The sequence below is a fragment of the Camelus dromedarius genome, chromosome 12 (assembly GCF_036321535.1).
Source record: "Camelus dromedarius isolate mCamDro1 chromosome 12, mCamDro1.pat, whole genome shotgun sequence".
NCBI lineage: Eukaryota > Metazoa > Chordata > Mammalia > Artiodactyla > Camelidae > Camelus > Camelus dromedarius.
This window is the reverse complement of record NC_087447.1, coordinates 32035165-32058299: the sequence shown is the minus strand read 5'-3', so window position 1 is coordinate 32058299 and position 23135 is coordinate 32035165. Positions and strand designations below refer to the sequence as shown.

General features: G+C 35.9%; 1 protein-coding gene across 1 annotated transcript in view; it reads left to right on the top strand.

The window, feature by feature from the left end:
• GAS2 (growth arrest specific 2) overlaps positions 1 to 23135 on the top strand; it is a 110423-nt gene that overhangs the window by 15073 nt on the left and 72215 nt on the right. The window contains exon 3 of the mRNA XM_031459869.2: positions 20549 to 20690. Within this exon, the coding sequence (XP_031315729.1) occupies positions 20549 to 20690 (142 nt within the window). The remainder of the gene's footprint in view (positions 1 to 20548; positions 20691 to 23135) is intronic.

Sequence of the window (23135 nt, the reverse complement as noted above, 5' to 3'; positions counted from 1 at the left end):
TGGAATGATATGGAAATAAATGATTTTCTTTTGCAGCCTGGGATTGAAAAGAGAATGAAAAAATAGGAAAGTCAGTGATTAAGTCCAATTCCTTGGAATTAAACAGAAGTATAAATATCTTATCAAGTTTTAAGTATATTCAATTATCTCCCAGTGTAACATTAAATTCTCTTGTGACCATTTCTCTTTGCAAATTTTTCTTCTCTAGCACATTGTCTAGAAACAATGAAATGACTTGTTTAATGTTTTTAGCTTTGGGAGTGTTTCTGTTCTATACTTTCTTACAGGGATATGCCTAAATGGGGCTTAAGTGCTATAGCAATAAATGTTGGCATGTCATGTACAATGATGTGAAAAGGTGCTTGACTTTTTCCTTCCCACGCACAGTCAACTAGTCATAGGGAATTTGATATGGACTATATGTGCAGGCTGAGAAAAAAAGCAGTGTGAAAAGATGGGTGTGATAGGGAGTGAATGGTGTGCTTATGGAATTTACCTGGATCTTCAGACTGAATTGAACTAATCCTGTGTGTGACACTTCTACTCTGTGATAGAATATTGCTAGGCACAACTCAAAATCCTAGCAATCCCACTCCTGGGTATGTATCTGGAAGAAAATATAATTCAAAAAGACACATGCACCCCAGTGTTCACAGCAGCACTATTTAAAATAGCCAAGACATGGAAACAACCTAAATGTCTACCGACAGACGACTGGATAAAGAAGATGGAATGGAATACTACTCAGCCATAAAAAAGAATAAAATAATGCCATTTGCAGCAACATGAATGGCCCTGGAGATTGTCATTCTAAGTGAAGTAAGTCAGAAAGAGAAAGAAAAATACCATATAGTATCACTTATATATGGAATCTTAAAAAAAAAAGGACACAAATGAACTTATCTACAAAACAGAAACAAACTCAGACATAGAGAACAAACTTAAGGTTACCAGCAGGTAAAGGAGGGGGGAAGGGATAAATTGGGAATTTGAAAATTGCACCTCTTGGGGAGTGATAGGAATGTTAGCTATCTTGATTGTGGTAGTGGTTTCGTGGGTGTATACATCTGTCAAAATTCATCAAATTGTACACCTTAAATACATGAAGTTTACTGTGCAGGAACCATTACACAGTAAAGGTGTTAAAAAATATAAAAGAGGTGACACAAAAAAATATGACCATGTTGATTATCTGGCACTAAATTCATTATAAAGAGTTTAAGTTTCATGGTCATTAGCATCCCCAGACAGAGACTCAGTCTCCATCAGACAACCAGAGCCAGCTAGGAACATTTGCATGATGCCCTTCACAAAAAGGTAATGTTCTTTTATGATATTCACCAATAATGAATTTTTCTAACACTATGAAAATTTGTTCCGAATAATCATGCTAAAAGAAAGACTGAGTTGTCCTTCTATTTCCCTATGAAAATTTTCCTAAAATCATTGTTTATGAAGAGGCAATCAAAGAGTATCAGGGCAAAATCTACAGGGAAAAATAAAATAAGTTTCTGTAGGGCAGTTAATCGATAAAAATATTATGTGGTTCTCCTGTACTTGGTAATGGTTCTTTTGTTTATCATCTTTCAAAAGTTATTCATCTGTTGTGCTTTCTTTTATTATCTTAAATAAATATTGAATTTCGTGTCGAATTTTATATTCATAAACTGTGTTCCTTTTCATAAAAGATCCCCCAAATAAGATAAGCTTAAGACCCCACAAAAACAGTTTCTTCTCCAACCCCTATATAATTGCATGGGTTACTAGTTTTTATTCCACAGATGCCAATAGCAGCCTCAACACCAATTCCAAATATTCCATATTTTTCTAATGCCTGATGCCTGAACTTTACTCTCTGGTACTGAAGTAATAAAAACGTAGGGCCTTGGAGGGCCTAGAAATTATGCCATTTCCAAAGGTTAACTGCACAGATACAGGGACAGTCATTTGAGAGTACCACTATCAGAATTGATCATTTTAAACATCGTTTAAAGAGGGCAGCTAAACAGAAATGGTTAATAGCATGGACTCAGCCACCGGACTTCCTGGGTTTAAATCATGACATAGCTTGGGGAAATGACCTAGCTTCTCTATGCTTTAATTTTCTCATTTGTAACCTGTAGATAATCATATTATCTGCCTTACCAAGTTATTATGAAGACTAAATAATTTAATATGCATAAGCACTGAGTAGTACCTAGTACATACAGGCCTCATGAATATTTAGCTATTAAACTTATCTTATCATTCCTTTCAAGATTCAAATTGCAGCAAGAAAGAATCTGATTAGTTTGATTAAGAGACAGCTCTCTGACTGGTTCATGGCTCGCTTTGACGGACTTTTGTCCTGACAAAATAAAATGAGGGAGGGATGGTTTCCCAAAGGAAAGGAAGGGGGATTCTGGAAAAGCAGAGATGTCTGTTATGATCTTTTATACTTTGTAGGTAAAATTGGTTTCCCATCTGTCAGAGCACCTGTACCATATTATTGTATTTAGTTGTTTTCTTGTCTTGGTCCCTTTACTAGACTCTACGATCCGTGAGGACATAGTTTATCTCACTCATATAGAAGTCTATCCTAGTAGCAGGCATACAGGTGCTCAGTAGACATGTTTTGGATAAATAAATAAATGAATGAGTGGATAAATGGCCCAATGCAGACTTTTACTTGTAGATCCAGATGTTATTATGGGGATTTTTAATCCTGGAGACTTTTATCCTTACCAAGTTGAAAATTCCTCCCCCCAGCTGGTTTTGCTTAGCTCAGAAGTCTTTGATGTGCAAAATCATATGGAACAAAGTTGACCGTGTAAGTAATGGAGAAAACTGAGGATTGGAGAATTTTAGGATGGTTCAGCGGAAGAACAAGGACCTGAGGACATTAGAAATACTGACAAGAGATTGGCTGAAGCAATAGACGGTGACGGTCTAAGCTAGCTAGTGAAAGAATTCTAGAGGAGGGCCATTGTGTAGTTAATTGTAGCTATTATTATATAGTCCCATGATACGTTATTATTTGAGCTCAGAGCATTATGTAAAGGTAAAAATGATGACAAAAAAAAGAGCATTATTTTTAATCCAAATGTTTTATTCATTTTGAAGATTTTTGTGCAAGGCCTATTTACAGTGTTTGCCATGGTTCCATTAAACTCAGAATGAGATGAGTAATAATATAGTTTTATGAATTTGCTCACCATTGAGAATTAGGAGAAAGAATAATTGTAGGGCATTTCCTATAATAGGTCCTCAAGAGATTTTTTTTTTTTTTTACCTGAATTGAGGTATTGTTACAGTAGTTAATGGTTGGGTCTTTCAATTACTAAAGGAGCCATAAAGACGAAATCATCATGTTGTCTGTCTGTCTGTCTGTCTGTCTTTCTTTCTTTCTTTCTTTCTTTCTTTCTTTCTTTCTTTCTTTTCTTTCTTTTCTTTCTTTCTTTCTTTCTTTCGCATCTCCTTCTCAATAACTGCCCCTTTTGTGCAATAAAGTAGCTGATGAGTGAAATGGGAATGTAAGAACTGTTGTTTCTTCTCAGAGTGCCTAATTAGTGATGCACCAAAACACTATTTAACAATCAAGATAAAAATAAAGTTTCTGTAAAACTGCAGGAGAGAATCAGAGAATCCCAGCGCTTAGGAACAAAGAGCAATAAATGCTGCTATTTGGTTTTCTGAAAGATGTGTTACTTTATTAACCAGTGGATAACTCAAAAAGAAAATTAAAATGATCATAACATAAAGCAAGTTTATCATTTCATCAACCTTTAACAATATAGAATATTACGAACTACGAATATTTTGTAATTGAGTGCTAGTTGCATACGTTATTTTAAAATCTGAGAGATGATTGATGAGTATATGTTAGGAACGAGAGATGATGTTCCTTACTGTGGATGTTTACGTGCATTTGTGTTGGTGATGAGTAAGGGTGTGACTTAGACACAGTCTACTCAAGCAGTTTACTCTCTATGAGGAAGAAGTATGATGTATGTGGGGATACATAGGTTTTGGGATCAAGTTTACAAAACGATTTGAAAAAGAAGTAGTCACAGGTTAAATAAGAGAAAGGCAATATTTTGTGTCTGAATTTAGAATAGAACTGAAAACATATAGTAATATACCCTGAAAAATTTTTGTACATATAGTTTTTTAAAAAAAATATTTTGAGTCTACTTCATTTAATTCCTAAATCAAAAGGGATACCAGTTAAAAATAATAATACTGACTTTATAAAATAATGGCTGTACACACATTGGAATGCCCAAGGTGCTTTTATCTGGCCTATTGCAATGATTTTTAAGTGTATTTCAATACATTCATTTGGCCATCCTTTCCACCCATACATTATTACATTTGTAAATCTAACTTTTTATGACTACAAAGTCAAAAATCTAAATTATTTTCATTTCTTTGTTCTCAACGAATCATCATAGAAGAATTGCCATCCTCCCTCTTCTTCTATAACTCTTTTGGTGGGGGGCAAAGAAGGTCAGTGTCTAAGAAGATGGGCTGAGATTCTTTGGGAAAATTACTGAAAACAGTATAAAGTTTGTTCCTTTATCTGTAGACGGAATTAGATGTTGAGCTACATTTTGGCTTTACATAGTTAAGATTATTTGGACAAGTGTATAGGTCCAAATAATCATAACCAAATGGAAAATAACCGTTTGCAAAGCATGGAATTAACCTTTGGGACCCGCACTCACATTTGAGACAGCTGTCTTTTTATGTAAAAGAAGCAACTGACAAGAATCAGAATTATTTCAAAATTCCCCTCAAATTACAAGAGAATAAAATATAATCTATTATTATTACCCTTGGCTCCTTTCTTATTTGTTGCAGATCAGTAGCTGTTGACCTTTTAATATGAGCAAGAGGGAGTCATTATTCTCCCAAGTTCTCATGATTTTTTTTTTTCACATTAGAGTTTGCCTCTGATGAACTCTTTGTGCTGAGAGATGTGAGAGAGATTATTTCCAGCTTTATTCTAATGCTCTGCTGAGAATGCTCACATTCCAGAAACGAGGGAGAGAAGGAGAAAGACAAGGTGGCTGCATTTAACCTATAATTTGCCAAGTTTCAGAGGCTGCAAATTGATGTGGATCTGCTTCAGATGAAGGACTGAGGGACTCTCTTCAAAACTGTTCTTTCCTCTTTAAAGTTCAAACTGTAAGCTGTTGTTTAGTAGTATAATTAATGGCTGCATTAAAAACGTATGAAGCATAAAAGTATAAAACTAACAATAAAACACGTTGAATTGAAATTCCAGAATGCATGAAAAAAATTACAACAAATTCTGGATTAGAAGGAGGAGGCGTGCGCGCACACACACACACCCCACACACATTTTTCATCTATGTAATTTCATATAGCACCAGCAGAACATGGCCCCCTGAGCATAAGGGTAAACCTGATCGAGTTTTTCCACGATGACATCATCTCTTCCACTTACACGCTCACATCCTGCATTTAACCACATGCAGTCACATGGGCAAGACACGATTGTAAAAGGAGTGTAATTGGGGAACTGCTTCGTGATATTTGATAGCACTAATTGTGGTCACTGCTGTTTCAAAGCACTGTGGATATAGAATATTAGGTCAGGAAAAGTCACTCTCGCCATATGGAAAATAGAAAATTAATTATTTTAAAATGAGCTGTTACCTAATGCTTTGGAGAAATTCAGATCATTTAAACAAATCAATAGTGATTATGCATGCCATTTCTTAATGGAGAACAGTCACAGATTTTATAACAAGAGCCTTTTTTAGGGGAATGAAAATCAGGGGGAAAGAGTTTCTTTTTCATTTAAAAATGTCTAGGGATTGCTAGGTGATTCAAAATATAAGTACTTCCCATATTGATGTGTGTGTGGTCCAAGGTATTAGAGGCTAACGGCATAATGTTTTTTAGATGAGGTAACTGAGTTTACAGTGTACAGAAGTTTTCAACTGTATCTTAAGCTTTTAGAGGCTTGACTACATGAATACCTTCTATTGTTTCACTTAGCAGTTTGAAAATGCATGACATATCATGCATGAAGCTGTCTGGTATGTATTTGGTGTTTATATTGCTTTGCTGGTTGTGTCTAATTTCACACCAGCATAGACTTCTTGTCTAATGGATGCTGTTGAGCTGGACCTCACAGGTCTACAAGGCCTGTATTTGCTCAGCTACAAGAGCAAAGAAAGTCCAGAGTCAGTGACAGAGATGTCAATGATTTAACAGATAAAGGGAGCTTATATGCCTAAAGTAAGGTCCCGGAGCAACGCCCCACCATGTGGGACAGACAGCGGGCAGGATGGGCAGGACATGACTGCAGTCTTAGCTCCTGGGGACAGGGGGAGGTTAGCAGTCATAGTGGGAATTGATGTCAGATTGGCTCATTTGTTACCAGGGAAACCAGCAGAGGAGCATGCCCCTGGCAGCCCCATTGTTAAGAACAATCACTAGCTGGAGCCTGGGGCAAGTATGTAGGAAGGTCTGTCCTGTGAATTGGGTAAAGCTAAGCAGGCCCTCCCTGGTCGAGCAGGGAATGTAAAGAGAGCAAGAGAACAGTCACCTTGAGTGGCCTGGCCATCCAGATGCCTGGTGAGCATCACTGCTCCATATGAGAAATAATGCAGCAATTTGTGTATCTTGGAGCCATAATTTAAAAAAAAAAAAAAAATCAAAAATTAGCTCAATCAACTACTGTTAAAAAGAATTAAACCTTTGAAGTGCAAAGGAAGAAAGGAATCTTAAGGTGGAAGTCAACCAACTAAATTGTGAAAATCTCTTGAGAGTCCGTTTTGTACTAGGTGCTATGAAGGATGTGAAGGCAAATAAGTCATAGACTCTTCCTTTTAGATCAGGAGTCCTTGCTTGTTTCTGTGCAGTGCTCCCCATTAGCGATGGGGTGAAGACTGTGGATACCTTTTTAGAATGATGTTTTAAAACACATTAAACATACAGGACTACAAATACAGAATACAAGGAATCAATTATATTGAAATGCAGCTATTGCAATATTGAAAATAAATGTTAAAGCACAAATTAAAAATAAGGAAAAATATTTTGCTTACTTTTAGTACTCTGCCATTGGTCTCAAAATTACTATAGATTTAAAGTACAAGAGAAAGTAAACCCATTACTTCCAGACATCTGCAAAATTTGTAGTGTGAATTTAAAACATCTGTGACTTCTATTGGTGAGACAGCTACTGTAGTTTTATTGCATTCATGATAAAGGAATATTAAAATTTAGTTAGGGGAGAGAAAAAATAAAGATTATTTTTTTCCACATCTCAAGTTCGTGGTCCTCCCAGACCAAGAACTCTTGTTCCAGATGATCACAACCTAGAGAAGCATATTGCCAACAACATACAGAACTCAGAATAAACAGATTTTAAACAAAGTACAGGGAGAAGATTAAGGCAGGAGAGATTAATCTTTATATCTTTACCTATATACTGTGTGTGTAAACATATATAAATATATATGTATAAATGACTTTATATATTATAAAAGAGGAACCACACCACATTTTGTACCATGTTCTCATACTTGCTATATTTAAACATTGTTTAAAGATGGAAAAGTAGATGTCTGATCTTTTCTCTCAGACTAAATGAATACCACGTGATATGATGATAAAGCACACACTTACTAAGTACCGACTCTGGGCCAGTCAGAGTGAGCTTTTTCAATGAGTTAAGTCATCAGATAACTTAAAACTTAACTCTATCATGTCGATCCCTAGCTCAAAATTCTCCAATGGCACCTTGACTAACTTGGAGTAAAAGCCAAAATCTTTGTAACAGTCTACCAGGCACTATGCACTCTGTTCCCCAGCTGTTTATCTGATAATATTTCATATAACTTTGCCCAAACCCCACTTTGCTGCAGTCATACTGGCTTCTTTACTGTTCTTTGAACCCAACAAGTGGGTTCCACTCACCACAGGGCCTTTGCACTTGCTCTTCTAGCTTCTTAGGGTGGTCTTTCCTTATATATGAGTATGACTTGCTCCTCACTCCCTTCAGGTCTCTGTTCAAATGTCATCTCTTGATTGAGGACTTTTCTAACCACCCTACAGAAAGTATCTTTTAAGGATGCTCTTCTTGATTTTTCAACAGATAGACATTTATGGAGAGGTAACAGTGTTCAGAATGCTGATAATTAAAAAGAAGAGTAAAGCACTACTGTCTCTTCTCAAAGGGCTTACAGTCTAGTTAAGAAAATAAAATATGAACATATAAACATACAGATATCAATGGTAAGTGCTCAATAAATGACATATACCAATGGGTCTCAAACTTTGTATCACCATAACATGTATTATATTGATGGCATTTTGTCAGTTATTCAACAAATACTTACTGAAGACCTACAATATGCAGGGCAAGGTACCTTGTGAAGTAGCAGGGAAAGGAGAATAACTTTAAGCTAATAATTCAGCCAGCAGTGAATTACAGCTGTGTTATGTTAAAATATGGGAAGTCCAAGTACATGGGCAAGTAAGAGGAAGACCTAACCTAGTCTTGTGGAAGAATTTCCCTGTTATTCTGAAGCAGGCATGGGGACGAGCCAGGCAGAGAGAAATAATGAGTATTTGAAATATAGAAAATAGCATATATGAAAGCCCTCACATGTGCAGGTGCGTGATGACTCTGAGGAACCAAAAGAAGATGTGTCTGGATACAAGGATGTAACACTAGAGCATCAAGAGATGAGACCAGAGCTAAGGGTTGTTGGATGTTGTCAAGATTATACCACTGAAGTGTTTAAACAGGAGCATAATAAACTCTTTTAAAAAGATAACAGTGTGGAGAATGGATTAGGAGAGGTGAAAATAGAGCTGAGGACCCACTTAGGAAGCTACTTTTCCAGGTCAGGAGAGTGGTGATGACCATTTAGCCTAGGATGGTAGCAGTAGTGTTGGAAAGAAGTAGTTGGTTTTGAGATGCACAGTTGGAGGGCTTGGCAGGAATTGGTGTTGAGTTAGACAGAAAGGGTAAGGGAGATTGGTCCAGGGTATCATACATGAAGAAACAGATGGATGATGGTGCTTTATTTTACAATTGAAAAGGCAGGGAAAGAGTCAGATTGAGGAAAGATCTTGGATTTCTATGCACATGTGCAGTGTACCCCCGTAAGTACCCACACATTATGGGTGCTGTGGGCTCCCTGTCACACCAATCCTTTCATTACTGGTCAAGAAAAAAATTTAAGCAAGTGAATAAGGGAAGACTCTTAGAGTTAACCTTGAACATGCTTTAATTGCCATGGACCTTAAAAGATATTCAGTTTTAAACGGTTAGAGTCATACTTTTTTGGATCACAAACATCTGTAGACTTAACTCTTAAGCAATTGAAACACATCGTTGTACATTGACATCTACTGGTATAGATAGGAGATTCTATAGACATTCAGGAAACAAGTCAGTTCATCAGAGTGCTCAGAGAAGTTTCCATGGACACAGTGGAATTTGAATTGTCCAGACCTGGTGCAAATAAATGGACAGAGAAAGAGCGAATGCAGTGTAAATTTGTGCTTAATGAAGCAAATATTGAAGTTGGAAACTTACAAACGTCTTCTGGGGATAGTGAAGAGATCAACTTAGTTGATATGAATAGTACATGGGGAGAACTTTTGGCACATGGGCTGATTAAATTGATGACCTTTAAAGCTGCAAGGCTTAAGCATTTTGAACCTTGTTTTGCAGGCAGCGAGCTGGAGACTGAAAGCATTCATTTTAGAAAGGTGAACATGGTGATGATGTGGAAATTGTGTTAGAAAGATCTGAGGCTGAAGATAGGAGGAACATTTTGTAGGGTTTCCACATTTGTTCATATGTAAGACATTGAAGGATTTAGAGTAAGAGTGTCAATGCTGTATTGAAAGGGGCAGGATATTTGAATACATATTGATCAGAAAATAACAGTGAGCTGAATTGGTGACTTACGTGCCACAGTAGGAAGGGGTGAGAGAAGAATCAAAGGTATACTATGCTTTTAGAAATTTGAAAACCTACAATGATGAGGGGACAAAACTAAAAAAAAAGGAAATTCTGTTTGGGGAGAAATACAATCCTTAAATAGATATCCCAGATGGCAAGATGTATAAGTGGAACCAGGAAATATTTTTGAGACTGTTGTTGTGTTTCAGTGATCATTAAAATCCCCAGCAGGTCATTGAAACCACAGGCTGAATTTTATATCATTTTTTTTTAAACTTCCCTTTGCTTCCGTTTTCTAACAAATGTATATTTATACTGGATGGCAGGCATTATTCTAGGAACTTTCCAGATAGCCTCATACATCGCTCACAGCAACCCTATGATGTGGACACTGTTAATATGCCATTCCACAGGTGTAGCTGAGTTACTGTCTGAAATCACATGACTAGTGAGTCAAGATTCAGGATTCAGAGCCAGGCAGACTTGCTCCAAAGTTTGTGCTTGTAACCACTCCATTCTGCTGCCCCGTGCTGGCTGTAATATATGCCTTAGCTGCACTCAGACTTGTATTTATTCAACAACTATTCCATAAATACTATTGGATAGGTATTATACTAGGTGCTGGGGTGAACAAAACCAACACTGTTCCATTCCTCATGGAACTAAGCCATCTGGAGGAAGAGACTTGCTCATCAATTCATCTCACACAGGGAACATGGCTGTAGGAGCATTTGAATATTGTAGATTTTAAGCAATTTATAAAGAAGTGTTGAGGGGTGGTGCTTTGGGGGAAGTGATCCATCATCCAGGATTGGAAGGTAATCGGGCAGAGAGGCATGAGGAGGGCAGAGGACAGTTCCATGTGGGGGCTGGGTGGTGGGAGGGAGCGTAGGGAGTACGCGGGCGTGGGAACAGAAGCAAGGTGGCTAGAGGAGACTGCAGGGCCCTGGTGCTACGTCGGTAGGTAGGAGCCAGGCTCAGACAGACTGTGAAAGCCATGTTATCAGGAGATTTGTCTTTATCCTAAAAGCACTGGGAAGCTAAATTTGCCTTTTGAAGCTTCCACTGAGATTAGAGTGTGGAGGATGCGGATGAATGCACAGCATGATTAAAAAAAAAATTAGAGGATGGATAGAAACAAATTGTAATTAAATTACCATACAAATATAAAGCAACTCTTTTAATTTTCCCCTATGTATTTGTGGGCTTCTTATACTAATTACAGATGTGATGATGTAACTAGTGTTCAACTCTCATCAGGACATTCTTCGTAAATAGACTGAAAATAGATGTGCATTTGAAAAAATTGACATTAATTGAAGATAAACTATGGGCTAGGATTGGTGCTAGGCACTTTTCAAAACATCTTGTTTAATCCTCATAACAAGTTACAAATGATGGACTTGAGGTTTCAAAAGGTTAGATAGATTACCGTCCTTGGTTATCATCTTTTTGCTAGTGATTTGTTGTCAAAGTGTAATCCTTTCCTCTGAATTATTAAAGTTTAACATCCCTGTGTTTAAAACCTACTGAGCATTTAGGAAGATATTATCGGTCAATTGATGGGCATTTACAGTGTCCCCCAAATCAGCAGTCCAGTGGAGTAACCAAAAAAAAAAAAAAAAAAAAAAGTCTGGTCAAAATACTTCAAAATCAGTAGCCACTAAAATAAATTGAGTTTCCTGGAATCCATCCATTAAGCAATCTTTGGACTTTTGAAAAATGCTTTTGTTTGTTGGATATTTTACAGACGGGTACTAAAAACTAATTTTAACTAAAATATTAGAGTCAGTGGCCCTGTGAACTCAAAATTTGCTTCCAGTCATCATAAATTATTGTACCTTAGAATGTACAAAATGTTTGTGGGAAAGATACATTTTAAAATAATTTTCCTGCCTATTTCCTTAAGGTAATTTCTTTACTGTAGAAAGGACACAGAAAACTGACATATACTCTCAAAAACATTTAAAAAATTATTATCAATTTGTTTGAACTCCTATAATTAATTGTTTACTGATAATTTTGTTGAGACTCTGAGGGACCGTCACACCTGGCATCCCACACTCCTTTCTCTGAGAAATCTTATATTCACAAATAAGTTTTTCTTCCTTCCATTCAAACCTAACTTGCAAGCTTACTACTCTTACTATGATTTAGAGGTGTTCCAAGATGGCAGTGGCAGATGAAAAAGAAATCACTATTTTTCACTTCCGTAGAATTAGCTGAAAAAAGTTCTTTTGTTCCTTAAATCCACCTTTGACAACAAATGACCTAGTTTTTTTTTCCAAAGTGTGCATATAATTAGGTTACTTCTTAGTTTAAAATGTTACCAATTTTTTATCACTCCCCATTATGAACACTGAGATTGTGTAACTGCTTACAGATACAATTGTTCAAATTCAGAGGATTTTTCACCTTAAAGTGTACAGATTTACAAGTTCTTCTGAAAAATTGGAATATCTAACAATACTGGGACTGCATTTCTTTATGATAACAGTGAGTTAGAACTAAATAAATATGGCTGCCCCTCCTGGACATGGATGGCATGAGCTTCTTAATTTTCCATTATCTCCACTACTCCCTATAGTCAGTCCCCTAGAGCTAGCCACTTCTTTCTGTTACTTAATCTGCCTGACTTCTTCTGGGCCTTTGAGTTTATAACTCCTGCTTGAGGTTACAATATCAGTAATTCTTGTTAAGCATAAGATACCCATTGTGGTCCTGGTCTAATAAACTTTTCTGCTCTCATTTCCTCCTCCACATGCATTCTGTACTCATCCATAACACCTTGCCTCCCTGTCAAAGATTTCACTTTATGGAATGCACTGCTCATCATTTTTTATGCCTGGTGAGCACTTGAGATCCTTCGATTTTATAAATTGCAGCTCCTCTGTGAGGCTTTTTTATAATGATGCCCCATCAACCCCTCCCCAAAGTTAAATGCACATCCTTAAATTTTCCAAAGAACTAAGTTTAAACTTCTGTTTGAATGCCTAAACTTCTATTGTAATTCTTACCATACAATATCATGATTTTTAAGTCTGTACTCAAAGATCCTGAGGGTCTCCAGAAATGAACCTTGACTTTGTCTGTCTCCAGCATCTAGTGTTAGACCAGGTGTAGAATTGTGATTTAATAATGATTGGTTGAATCAAATCAGATTAGGTTTCTATTTAAAAGTTTTTTAGATAGACCCACCAAGAAACTGAATTTTAAAGTGTAGAACTAGACTTCAGGAATTTTTAAGAAGATAATCTCTGTCTAGCCGTGTGTAAACCATTAGTTGGGAGAACAGAAGCTATTCATGGCAGCATAGCATTTAGATAATGATTCCCATGTGGGTGTATATGTAAAATTAGGCAAGATGAATACAGAAATGGAAAGAATGCATTTGTTTTTGAACTTCCTCTGTTTTTTTCTTTTGTGAAGCATTTGGTATGTCTTAAATGAACTATCAATGACATTATAACTTTTTCATAGAATTTAATTTTTTGAATAATTTTAGATTCATAGCAAAATTAAGCAGAGTATAAGAGAATAGTACACTTGTTATAATCAACGAACCTACACTGGCATGCCATCATCATCCAAAGTTCACAGTTCCATTAGTGTTCCCTCTTGGTGTTGTACATTGCAGAGGGTTTGGCAAATGTATAATGACATAGATCTGCTCTTATAGTATCATTCATAATAGTTTCACTGCCCTAAAAACCATGTGTTGAGTCTCATACCTGTTTATACCCCTCTTCTCCCAAACTCCTAGTTATTTTACTATCTCTGTAGTTTTACCTTTTCCAGAATATCATATAGTTGGAATCATACAATATGTAACCTTTTCAGATTGGCTTATTTCACTTAGTAATATACACTTAAGGTTCCACCATGTCATTTCATGGCTTGAAATCTCATTTCTTTTTAGCACTGAATAATATTTCATTTTCTGGATATACAGAAGTTTATTTATTCATTCACTTATCGAAGGACATCTTGGTTGCTTCCAAGTATGGGCAATTATGAATAAAGCTGCTATAAATATATGTGTGCAGGTTTTTGTGTGGATGTAAGTTTTCATCTCATTTAAATCTTAACTTTCTATTGTCCATCTCTATCTTTCAAGCCTGGAGTATGAGACCTTAATTTCCAGCTACATTTTATATTGTGCCAGAGATAATTTCAGATAATTAAAAATACTTAACATTTTCTAGCTTTATTGGTCAAGTAATTTCTCTATGATTTTACAGGGTATACCAGAAGTCTACTTTGAGAAAACTTTTTTAGAATTGTTTCTTATTTATGTCAATATTCTTATGTTACTCTAGCATGAATATTACACCAAATTTTGCTGCAAGACCTGTTCTCCACAGAGTGGAATCTATCTTGAAGAGGGAAAGGATGGGGAAGGTCAATTTTGAGTTCAGTGCCAGCAAGTTCAGCTGCTAGAATGCTAAATCACTGCTCACTCTGTCCGAGGCATGAGGTCTAGAGCAGGGTCTGCAGAAGAGGTCGGTAGTACCAGGAATAATTTTTCCCCTGTTTTTAGTTCCAGTAATTTTAATCATGAAGAATATATTTTCATCCTTTCTAAATCCACTTGGTAAATATATTTAGATACCTTGGTACTATGAATGTTCAATGAAATCATTTTTGAGAGTTTTTTTTTTTAATAAAATATATGGTAAAACTAAAAGGAGCAAAGGGATTCAGTGGAAACACTGATTCCATCATGGAAAGAGTGACTTTATTGCCTGCATATTTCAAAGTATATTCTATATACCCTTTGGAAAAGGAAAGATATTAGTTCTTGGCAATTTCCATTTCTACTTTATATATCTCTTCTGTTTTATATCTGAAATGTCTACTTGATATCATCAAGGGGAGTATTTGGTCTCAAACTTCTTTGAAGAATGGATTATTTAAACTACTAGTATTAAATTCTCAGTTCCCTGCATATGGAGAACTAAAGATGCTATTCTCTCCAACTTTTTTTTCTAGGTTTAGTAGATGAAAGAAAATACACAATTCTTTATTTTAATGTTACCTGGCCAAAACCTTGGGAAATAAATCAAATACTGAAATATATTAAACTTGAAGTGTGTGGGTATGAGAGTCTGAACAATTTGATTTTGACTGAATGAACTCAGATTTTCATCTTAGAAAATGTTGATACTGTTGTCTACTAATTTTATGGCATCATTTTCTGAGAATTAAAGAGGATACTGTGTATGAAAGTATCTATTTTACGTGCCTAGAGCGTGGTGGGCACTCACAATGTTAATTTATTTCTTCCCCACCCACCATATGATTAAGAAAACAAGTCGGTACTGTTTATGTGTAAAGCACTATATTTGGCACTGTGGCAGAATAATGATACGTAACACCCTGGTTCTCTAGGCACAGATTATTATAAATATTGTAAGTAGAATCAGTCACTGCTGCCCTTCTGAAGCTGTAACACCCACGACACCATATTTATGACATACATGTGGTGAACTCTGCAGCTCATAAGTAAAATCTTTCTAAATGACAGACATAGTTGTACGTCTCTGTAACTATATCCAGGGGAACTGTTGGATTTGGAGGGAATTGAAAGACACGGGGACAGTAGTAGAGGGAAAGTAGTCAAGTGGTCAAATATCAGACTCTCTGAAACCCCGAGTAATGATTTTACTTTCCCCGTTATGAACGTGCTGCCTAATAGGATAGCCACAAGCCACATGTGGCTGTTTAAGTTGGTTAAAAAGAAATACCGTTTAAAATTTAGTCTCCAGTCACACTCACCAAGTTCATGTGCTCAGTAATGGACATTAAGTAACCACATGCCACTAGTGGTTACTGTAATGGGTAGCACAGATAGAGAACATTTCTATTATTACCGAAAGTTATCTTAGAAAACTATTTTAAAGGTGAGGTTCAAGTTTAGGGCAAAGATAGAAATAAATGGCTTGCCAATCTTTTTCTGAGTTCTTGTACCCATTACAGAAGAAGTGAAATGTTTGCAGGGAAATATGAGAAAAGGAACTCCCAGGCAATTCAGTATATTTTTACTTGCACTGATGGCAATGATAATAAATAAACTTTATTTATCATAAAAAGCACACAAACGTTAGCCACTGTATATAAAAATAGATAACAAAAAAACAAATGTCTTCTGTATAGCACGGGAAACTATATTCAATATCTTATAATAACCTTCAATGAAAAAGAACATGAAAATGAATATATGTGTGTATATGCGTGACCGGGCCATTATGTTGTGCGCCAGAAATTGACACATTGTGACTGACTAAACTTCAATAAAATAAACTAATTAATTAATTAATTAATTAATTAAAATAAATAAATGAAAAACAGTAAAATAATAAATAAATGACCTTTATTGAGCACTTACTTCTACATTTGAATTATATTATTTAATTTGTGCTTGCATACACACACAGCGAATGAGATTTTTTTTTCCCTATGTGCTTTGATTGGAAGAGAAGACTGAGGCACAGAAACATTAAGTAATTTATCTAAAGTCTCATAGCAAGAAGGTGGCATAGCTGAGTTTGAACTCAGGTAAATGGAGTCCAAAGCCCTAGGAGGTGATTAACCAAAGAGGTAATGGACTGAATTAAAAGCTCTTAGAAGTAAACTAAAATTCTTTCTTTTTATTGCAAACTAACTTGGTTGTTGTTCTGAGGGAATGGGGAGGACACTTTCAGAATTCAGACCATTTTCTTGTATGTTAGTCATTCTATCCGTATTTTAGGGGCCATGAGTACATAACTGGGGTTAATAAAGTTGAGCGATAAAAAGACTCTCAATATTAGAAAAGACTCTCAGTCAGACTCTCAATATTAGGAAAGTTCACATGCATCCTGCTGACTAATTGCACACAGTCCCAATGGTTTTTGGTAGTCATTTGTCCTCTTGCTAACACAAAATACTGAATCCCACTCAGTGGAGGCTGGAATACAGTGGCATGACTTGCTAGTGAGTAAGTCAGCCTAAATTTCTACCCAATCTCAGGACAGCCTGACAACTATTCTCTACTCATTCTATATTAGGTAACTTTCAAAAAAGTTCGAAAGTATTACTTAAATTTTTCAGTTATGCTTTTCTTAATTTATGAGAAGCATTTTATGTATAATTGTGCTATAAAAAGAGATTCAAAGTGGGCATTTTTTTCTAGGATTTCCATGAGAGCCTAGAGAAATTAATAAATTTTTTAAAAGTCACAGAATTTGGAGAGATGTAATTGCTAACGTCTTCAGAACTTTATAAATTTGTGTGTGTGTGTAAAATATGTCAAAAATATTTTTACATTCAAAAGGTATTGGGTACTGGTATTATTGATCATTTGTTCTTTAATTCAAGTGAAATTGGATTTCTGCTCTGAGACTTTTATTTATAAATGAATGGCACAGCACCCCTGGGAAGAATTTTGACCCTTTGATTTTTGGTTGGTATGCAGCCAGGAAGAATATTAGATCCTACAAGCTATGAACTACTGCTCTCGGCTGATGAGCAGAGATACTTACTCTTGTTTATATGTGATGGACTTCACAGGTCCCGTGTGTGAAGCTTCTTTAGGCATCTGGACTAATGAGAATGACTTTTTAAAATTTGACCCAACAAAAGATTTTATCTGGATGAGATTGGAAGCTTCCATTCGCAGAGTTTACAGTTTTCTAGTCTTCAGCTGACGTGGAAGTACTGACTCTAATAGCTCCAGGACAGGAACAAATACCCTATAAATCACTTACATGCCACAAGGTTAGGTCTTTGGTGCCACTGAATTCCTCTTCCTTGAAGGTTCCCAAGTTACCAAGTGTCACTAGCTAGCTCTCATTTTATTTGTCCTAAAGTAACTCTCATGTCTTTCAAGGTGATTGAGTTTTAAATCAATGCTTAGACTCTGGCATATGATATGTAGGTTACTTTGTAAGGACCATAAACTTCTAGGGGGGAAAATGCTGTTTTCATTAATATGCTTAGTGTTTGTGCTTATAAGTTCTTAAAGAGTAGGCTGAATGATTTTTGAGGGCTTGTGGCTTGTGGGTACTCTCTCAAAATGTGTCCTTGGTGGATCAAGTGTCAAAGCAATCTCTAGCTTCTCTAGTGCAATCTGTGTACTGTGGTCCTTTTTGCCCTGCAAGCCATGCGCCTCGTGTCCTTTGGCATGCCCTTAGTTCTGTCAAACATTTTATCGTTCCTAGGTTATAGTTCCTGTGTGCAAACTCGTTCATCAGTTTGAAGTGATTTCACAAGTTTTTTTCCCCACCCAGGATAGACATGGTAGATGTTTTTCCCCTCTTAATGGAGGCACTGGGGATTGAACCAGAACCTCGCACACACGCAGCACATGCTCTGCTGCTGAGCTCTATCCCTTCACCCAACAGGTGGTAGATTTTAAAATGGGTCAGTGTTTGAATCTTTATATGTTCTTGTCTTATGTGCATCATAGAGGAATTTTACAGTCACTTCTTGAAGATTTTTTTCCACCAAATCTTCTTTTTTATATTTTGGCTGACATAATTTACCTACTTTGATTATTTAATCTGAAAATACTGATAAACTGTAAAAGTCACTCAAAATCCTACTACATACTATGGCATTATGTAAATCTATGCATCAATCACCTGCCTCAAAGATAATTACTATCGATTTGATGGATGTCCTTCTTGAATTCTTCCCAAATTAATATTATGTAAATAAATATAATATTTGTATTTATAATTGACATTTATATGCAATTTAACATTATATACAGCCATCTTTAACATTATATATGACTAGTATATCTGTGTATACACACACATCATAAAAAGAAATTGTATCATACGTATCTGTGTTCAAATTAATTGGTTTCTGCTTAAGAGTATATACTGAACATCTTTGTGATTCAATGCATACACATTTATCTAATTCTTTTTAAATGATTGCATAGAGTTTGGTTGTATTTGTATACTATATATTATTCAACTAGCCCATTCTTGACTTATTCTTATTTATATTTCTTTCCTATTCAACCAGTGTTGCAACAAATATACTTGAACATGTATTTTTAAGCACTAATACCATTATATCTGTAGGATAGATTTTTAGAAGTGAATTGTTAGATTTAAGGATATGTATTTTTTAATTTAAATAAAAATTGACTAATTGATGTTTATGAATATTTTATAAAGGAAACATTATACTGTGCTATTTCTTATTGTTTTTATATTTCCTATAGGAAAGCATTGGAAACCATTACATAACCAACTGGTTAAGGGGGTGTTGTTATATGTACCTATATATGTGTGTATATTCATGCAAAGTCTACCCTAAAATAAATTCAGTCAGCAACAAAGAGATGGATCTTTGAGATTATACAGATACAGCCTTTGAATGATGTAGAAACTGAATATTTTAGTTATGTAGCTATAAAATCCCTGAACAGGAAAAATGCTAGTAATCGTTTGATGTTAGCAAGGCTTCACCAACACGCTAAGACCACTATTTCATTTCTTTGATAACCAACCTTGAAAACCTTGACCTCAACAGTCAACAGCATTTTGTTTATATTTGTTGTTTACAGTGAATAGAGGAAATAACCTATCTGTAAATTTAAATTACAGAGTGCTTCTCCTTTGATCTTTTTGCTCTTAGAGGCAACATTCTGTCTAGCCCAGAGCATCCAAATACTTGGCTCAGTTTTTTGCATCACATAGAATCATACTCTATAAGTTCATGAAGTGCCATGAAAACGGGTGATATTCTATTACAGAAAAAACCTCACACAACTCTTTATAACATTTGGTTTGGTACCAAGGGAGATCTCCAGGGCTGAAACTGTCTAAGACGATTAATAGAAAGTCTCTCCAGGTTCACACCCTCCCTTATTGTAAGTATTTTCTTATCCCAGAAGAGAAATGATGCAGAATGTAAATAATATGTTTCAAGGTTCTGATAGCAGAAATCCAACCAGAATGACTTTTATATTACATAACAGCGCAGTGACCTATGATTTAAAAGGAAATAGTCTGGAAGGAAGATGATAGAATGTTATTGTTGAAAGATAAAAGATTTTTAATAGTTCCTTTTCTTGATATTTGTGATAGGGACATGGATGTTCGATAATTCTTGACATAATTTTGACATTATAATTCTCATGGAATTTTTATTGTGTGTGTAGGCATATAAGAATGCAGGTGTGTGTGTTATACTTTATCTACATTCATGTACTGTATTTGTGTTTCATTCTTCTTTCACAAATGAGAAATACATTTATACATACTTTATGAAAAATACTGACAGAAAACTTAGATGAAAGAGAAGGCCAAAGCAATAATAGAAGAGAAAGAAAAGAGGTGACCTGCGCCAGGGAAGGGACTTGTGTATATTTACCTCTGGGTACTAGAAAGGCAAGGATGTGCTTACAGGCACAGATTTCCATAGTCTCTTAATTACTGGCTACATCCCATTTGCATTTCACGTCCTTTTCTATAGTTCTTCACAAACCTATTTATTGACATGAGGTCCTACCAACGCGTTTTGTTGACAACGTAAATGTACATTTAATGTGTCTCTGTGATGACTTTGCTAGATATTCCACCAGAGTGAGGTTTCTTTGTTTTTCAGAATCTGCCCTTGAAGAAGATTCCCTGCAAAGCCAGCGCGCCTTCAGGATCCTTTTTCGCCAGAGACAATACGGCAAATTTCCTATCCTGGTGCCGAGATTTAGGGGTAGACGAAACGTGTCTGTTTGAATCCGAAGGTTTGGGTATGTATTTGTTTCCGAATTTTTAGCTGATATAACATTACAGTTATTGTTGGTCAATGTAACTACCCAAACTAACTTTTTTTGTGTGGGATGTCATTTCACAGTCTGCTAACTTCAAAACAATTGTAGTTTGTTGTCAACTTGAGCCTTTGAAGGTAGAAAACTGCACCCTCTTACTCTTGGTCACCTTGTGCATAAAATAACAGGAACACAAGTAGCATAATTCTTTCCTGGCTAAAAACAAGTATATACAATGCAAAACTGGGGGTACTTGGAAAATGGAGAGTTAAATTTTACCACCAGGCTCTTACTTGGACTAGAAGGGTAGCTATTTATTCTTCAGCCAGCCATCAAGAGCCCTTTTGTCTTTTCGCCTCTACAAGTATGAAAACACCATCTGCCATAAGCTCTCTCTTTGTTGAAACTGATTTTTTTTTTTCAGTTAGTTAATATCAGACAAGCAAGCAGGAGATTAGGATAATTGAAAATGACGGAATAAAAGGCAGATACCTTAGTGCCAGGGCCTACCCAGATATCTGGGGGAGAGGGGATTGGTTTGTTTTATGATTGAATTTTGGCAAATCCACTTCCAGACCATAGCGTCTGGTTTTGTATTTCCTTGGGTGAAAACATACATTGGACCATTCAGTGTTTTGACATTACTTGATACCTTTAAATGATCAGACCTCCTACAAGATCTAGTCCAGTATAACCCTAATACGGAAAATTTGGGGATTAAAGTTCAGTTCTAGTAAAGCGGAACTTAGTGAAGATAGGACACATTTAGAAGGGAAAACTGAAGCTTTGGTTCTTTTGCCTGAGGCTTTAAAAAAATCAATTCACAAAATCACATAATACTAAATATTAGCATCAAAGTAAGCTGAGCATCCTTCAGAGAGAACAAGGATGCAAATTGCCTCCCAACAAGGAAAATACTCTCTGCCTCTAGGCCTCGCAGAACAGTGTTCCCCTGCTGAACCCAGGAAATTGATGGCAGCCTCTAAAATCTTACTCACTTTATGTGCTTAAGGAGATTGGTGTTTGTACTAAGAGCTGATGTGATATGGAAAAGACTGTCATCAAATTTCTGAGAATTCTCTCAGCAGAGAATACCGTGAACTTAGACTAGAACATTTTATACCCGAAAGAAAAAATAAGCGAGAATAGTTGCACAGCAGCGCACTGTATGCAACACCGTGCTCCTTGAGTGCTCATTGTATACATGGGCTTTCAGCGTTCTTACTGTTTCCACACAGCAAAGTAAAACAGACTCAGTGGAGGACAGGCATGGATATAATTCTTTTTCATTCTGGTGGTTGTTTTACAAATGGATGTTAACTCTCAGGTTGATAGGAAACTATGTGAGAGGAAGATTATAGGAAAAGAGTGTGTGGCAAAATTATTTGTGAAAAAAAAATCCTTGCAAGACCTAGTCAATGTCTGCGTGTACACGCACACACATTTACATATATATATATATATACACACACACACACACACACACATACACACACACACATATATATATGTGTATATATGTATATACATTTTTAAAAATCAAATCTTCATCACAAGAAGTACACTTCATGTGTGGACAGTTAACATCATGATTTAAAATTCTGGCGTGCCCCTGCCTCGCTAAAGAATGGCTACGTCGGGGAACTGCTTTCTTTGTTTGGTAATTTGTTCATTGCACAGGTTTCCACTAAAAAAGCATTTTCCAGTGACGGCTACAGGCCAAGGAATTACCAGGAGCTGTGAATGTAAATATGATCTTGTCTCAGTTTTCTTAGCCCCATAAGTTCTGCTGTTGATTGAACTAATAAACCTTTCAGCTGGACTCCAGGAAGCTTGAATGGCTTTTTAAAACCCCATTCATGTAATAAATAATACATTTTATCTTGAAACAGTAAAGCCTAAAGCAGCTTATAGAACAATGGCCCTGGTATATAAACACATACTCCAGAGCACATAAAATTATGCCAGGAAGAATTTTGAGATGGTTGAGTTCTTCACCCTGTTTGAAAAAAACCTGACTTTATAAAAAAGAAAGCCCAGGATAATTTATATGCAATAACAATTGAGTATTTTGTTAAAATTTCTTTGATTTTTGATTATGTTCTTTAGTACCACTTAGCTTAGACCTTGCAATTAAAATGTATTTGTATAGCCAAGAAATTTTAATAAGACCAAATGTTCAAGGCTATACAATTTTTTAAATAATTTTTAAATCTGTCAATACCAAACTAAATCATATAGTTAGGCTTTCTAGTTTGCTGCTCAATGAAAAGATAAATGTGAAATTTCTGCTGTTTAGAATAGGACACGAGGTGATGTGCAGTAGGCCCCGTGGAGACGGAAGAAGGGAGCCAATATCATAGCATTGACTTTAGGATTATTCAGAGACAGGAAACAGCCGTGCCCAGAGATGTGCGTATAATCAAG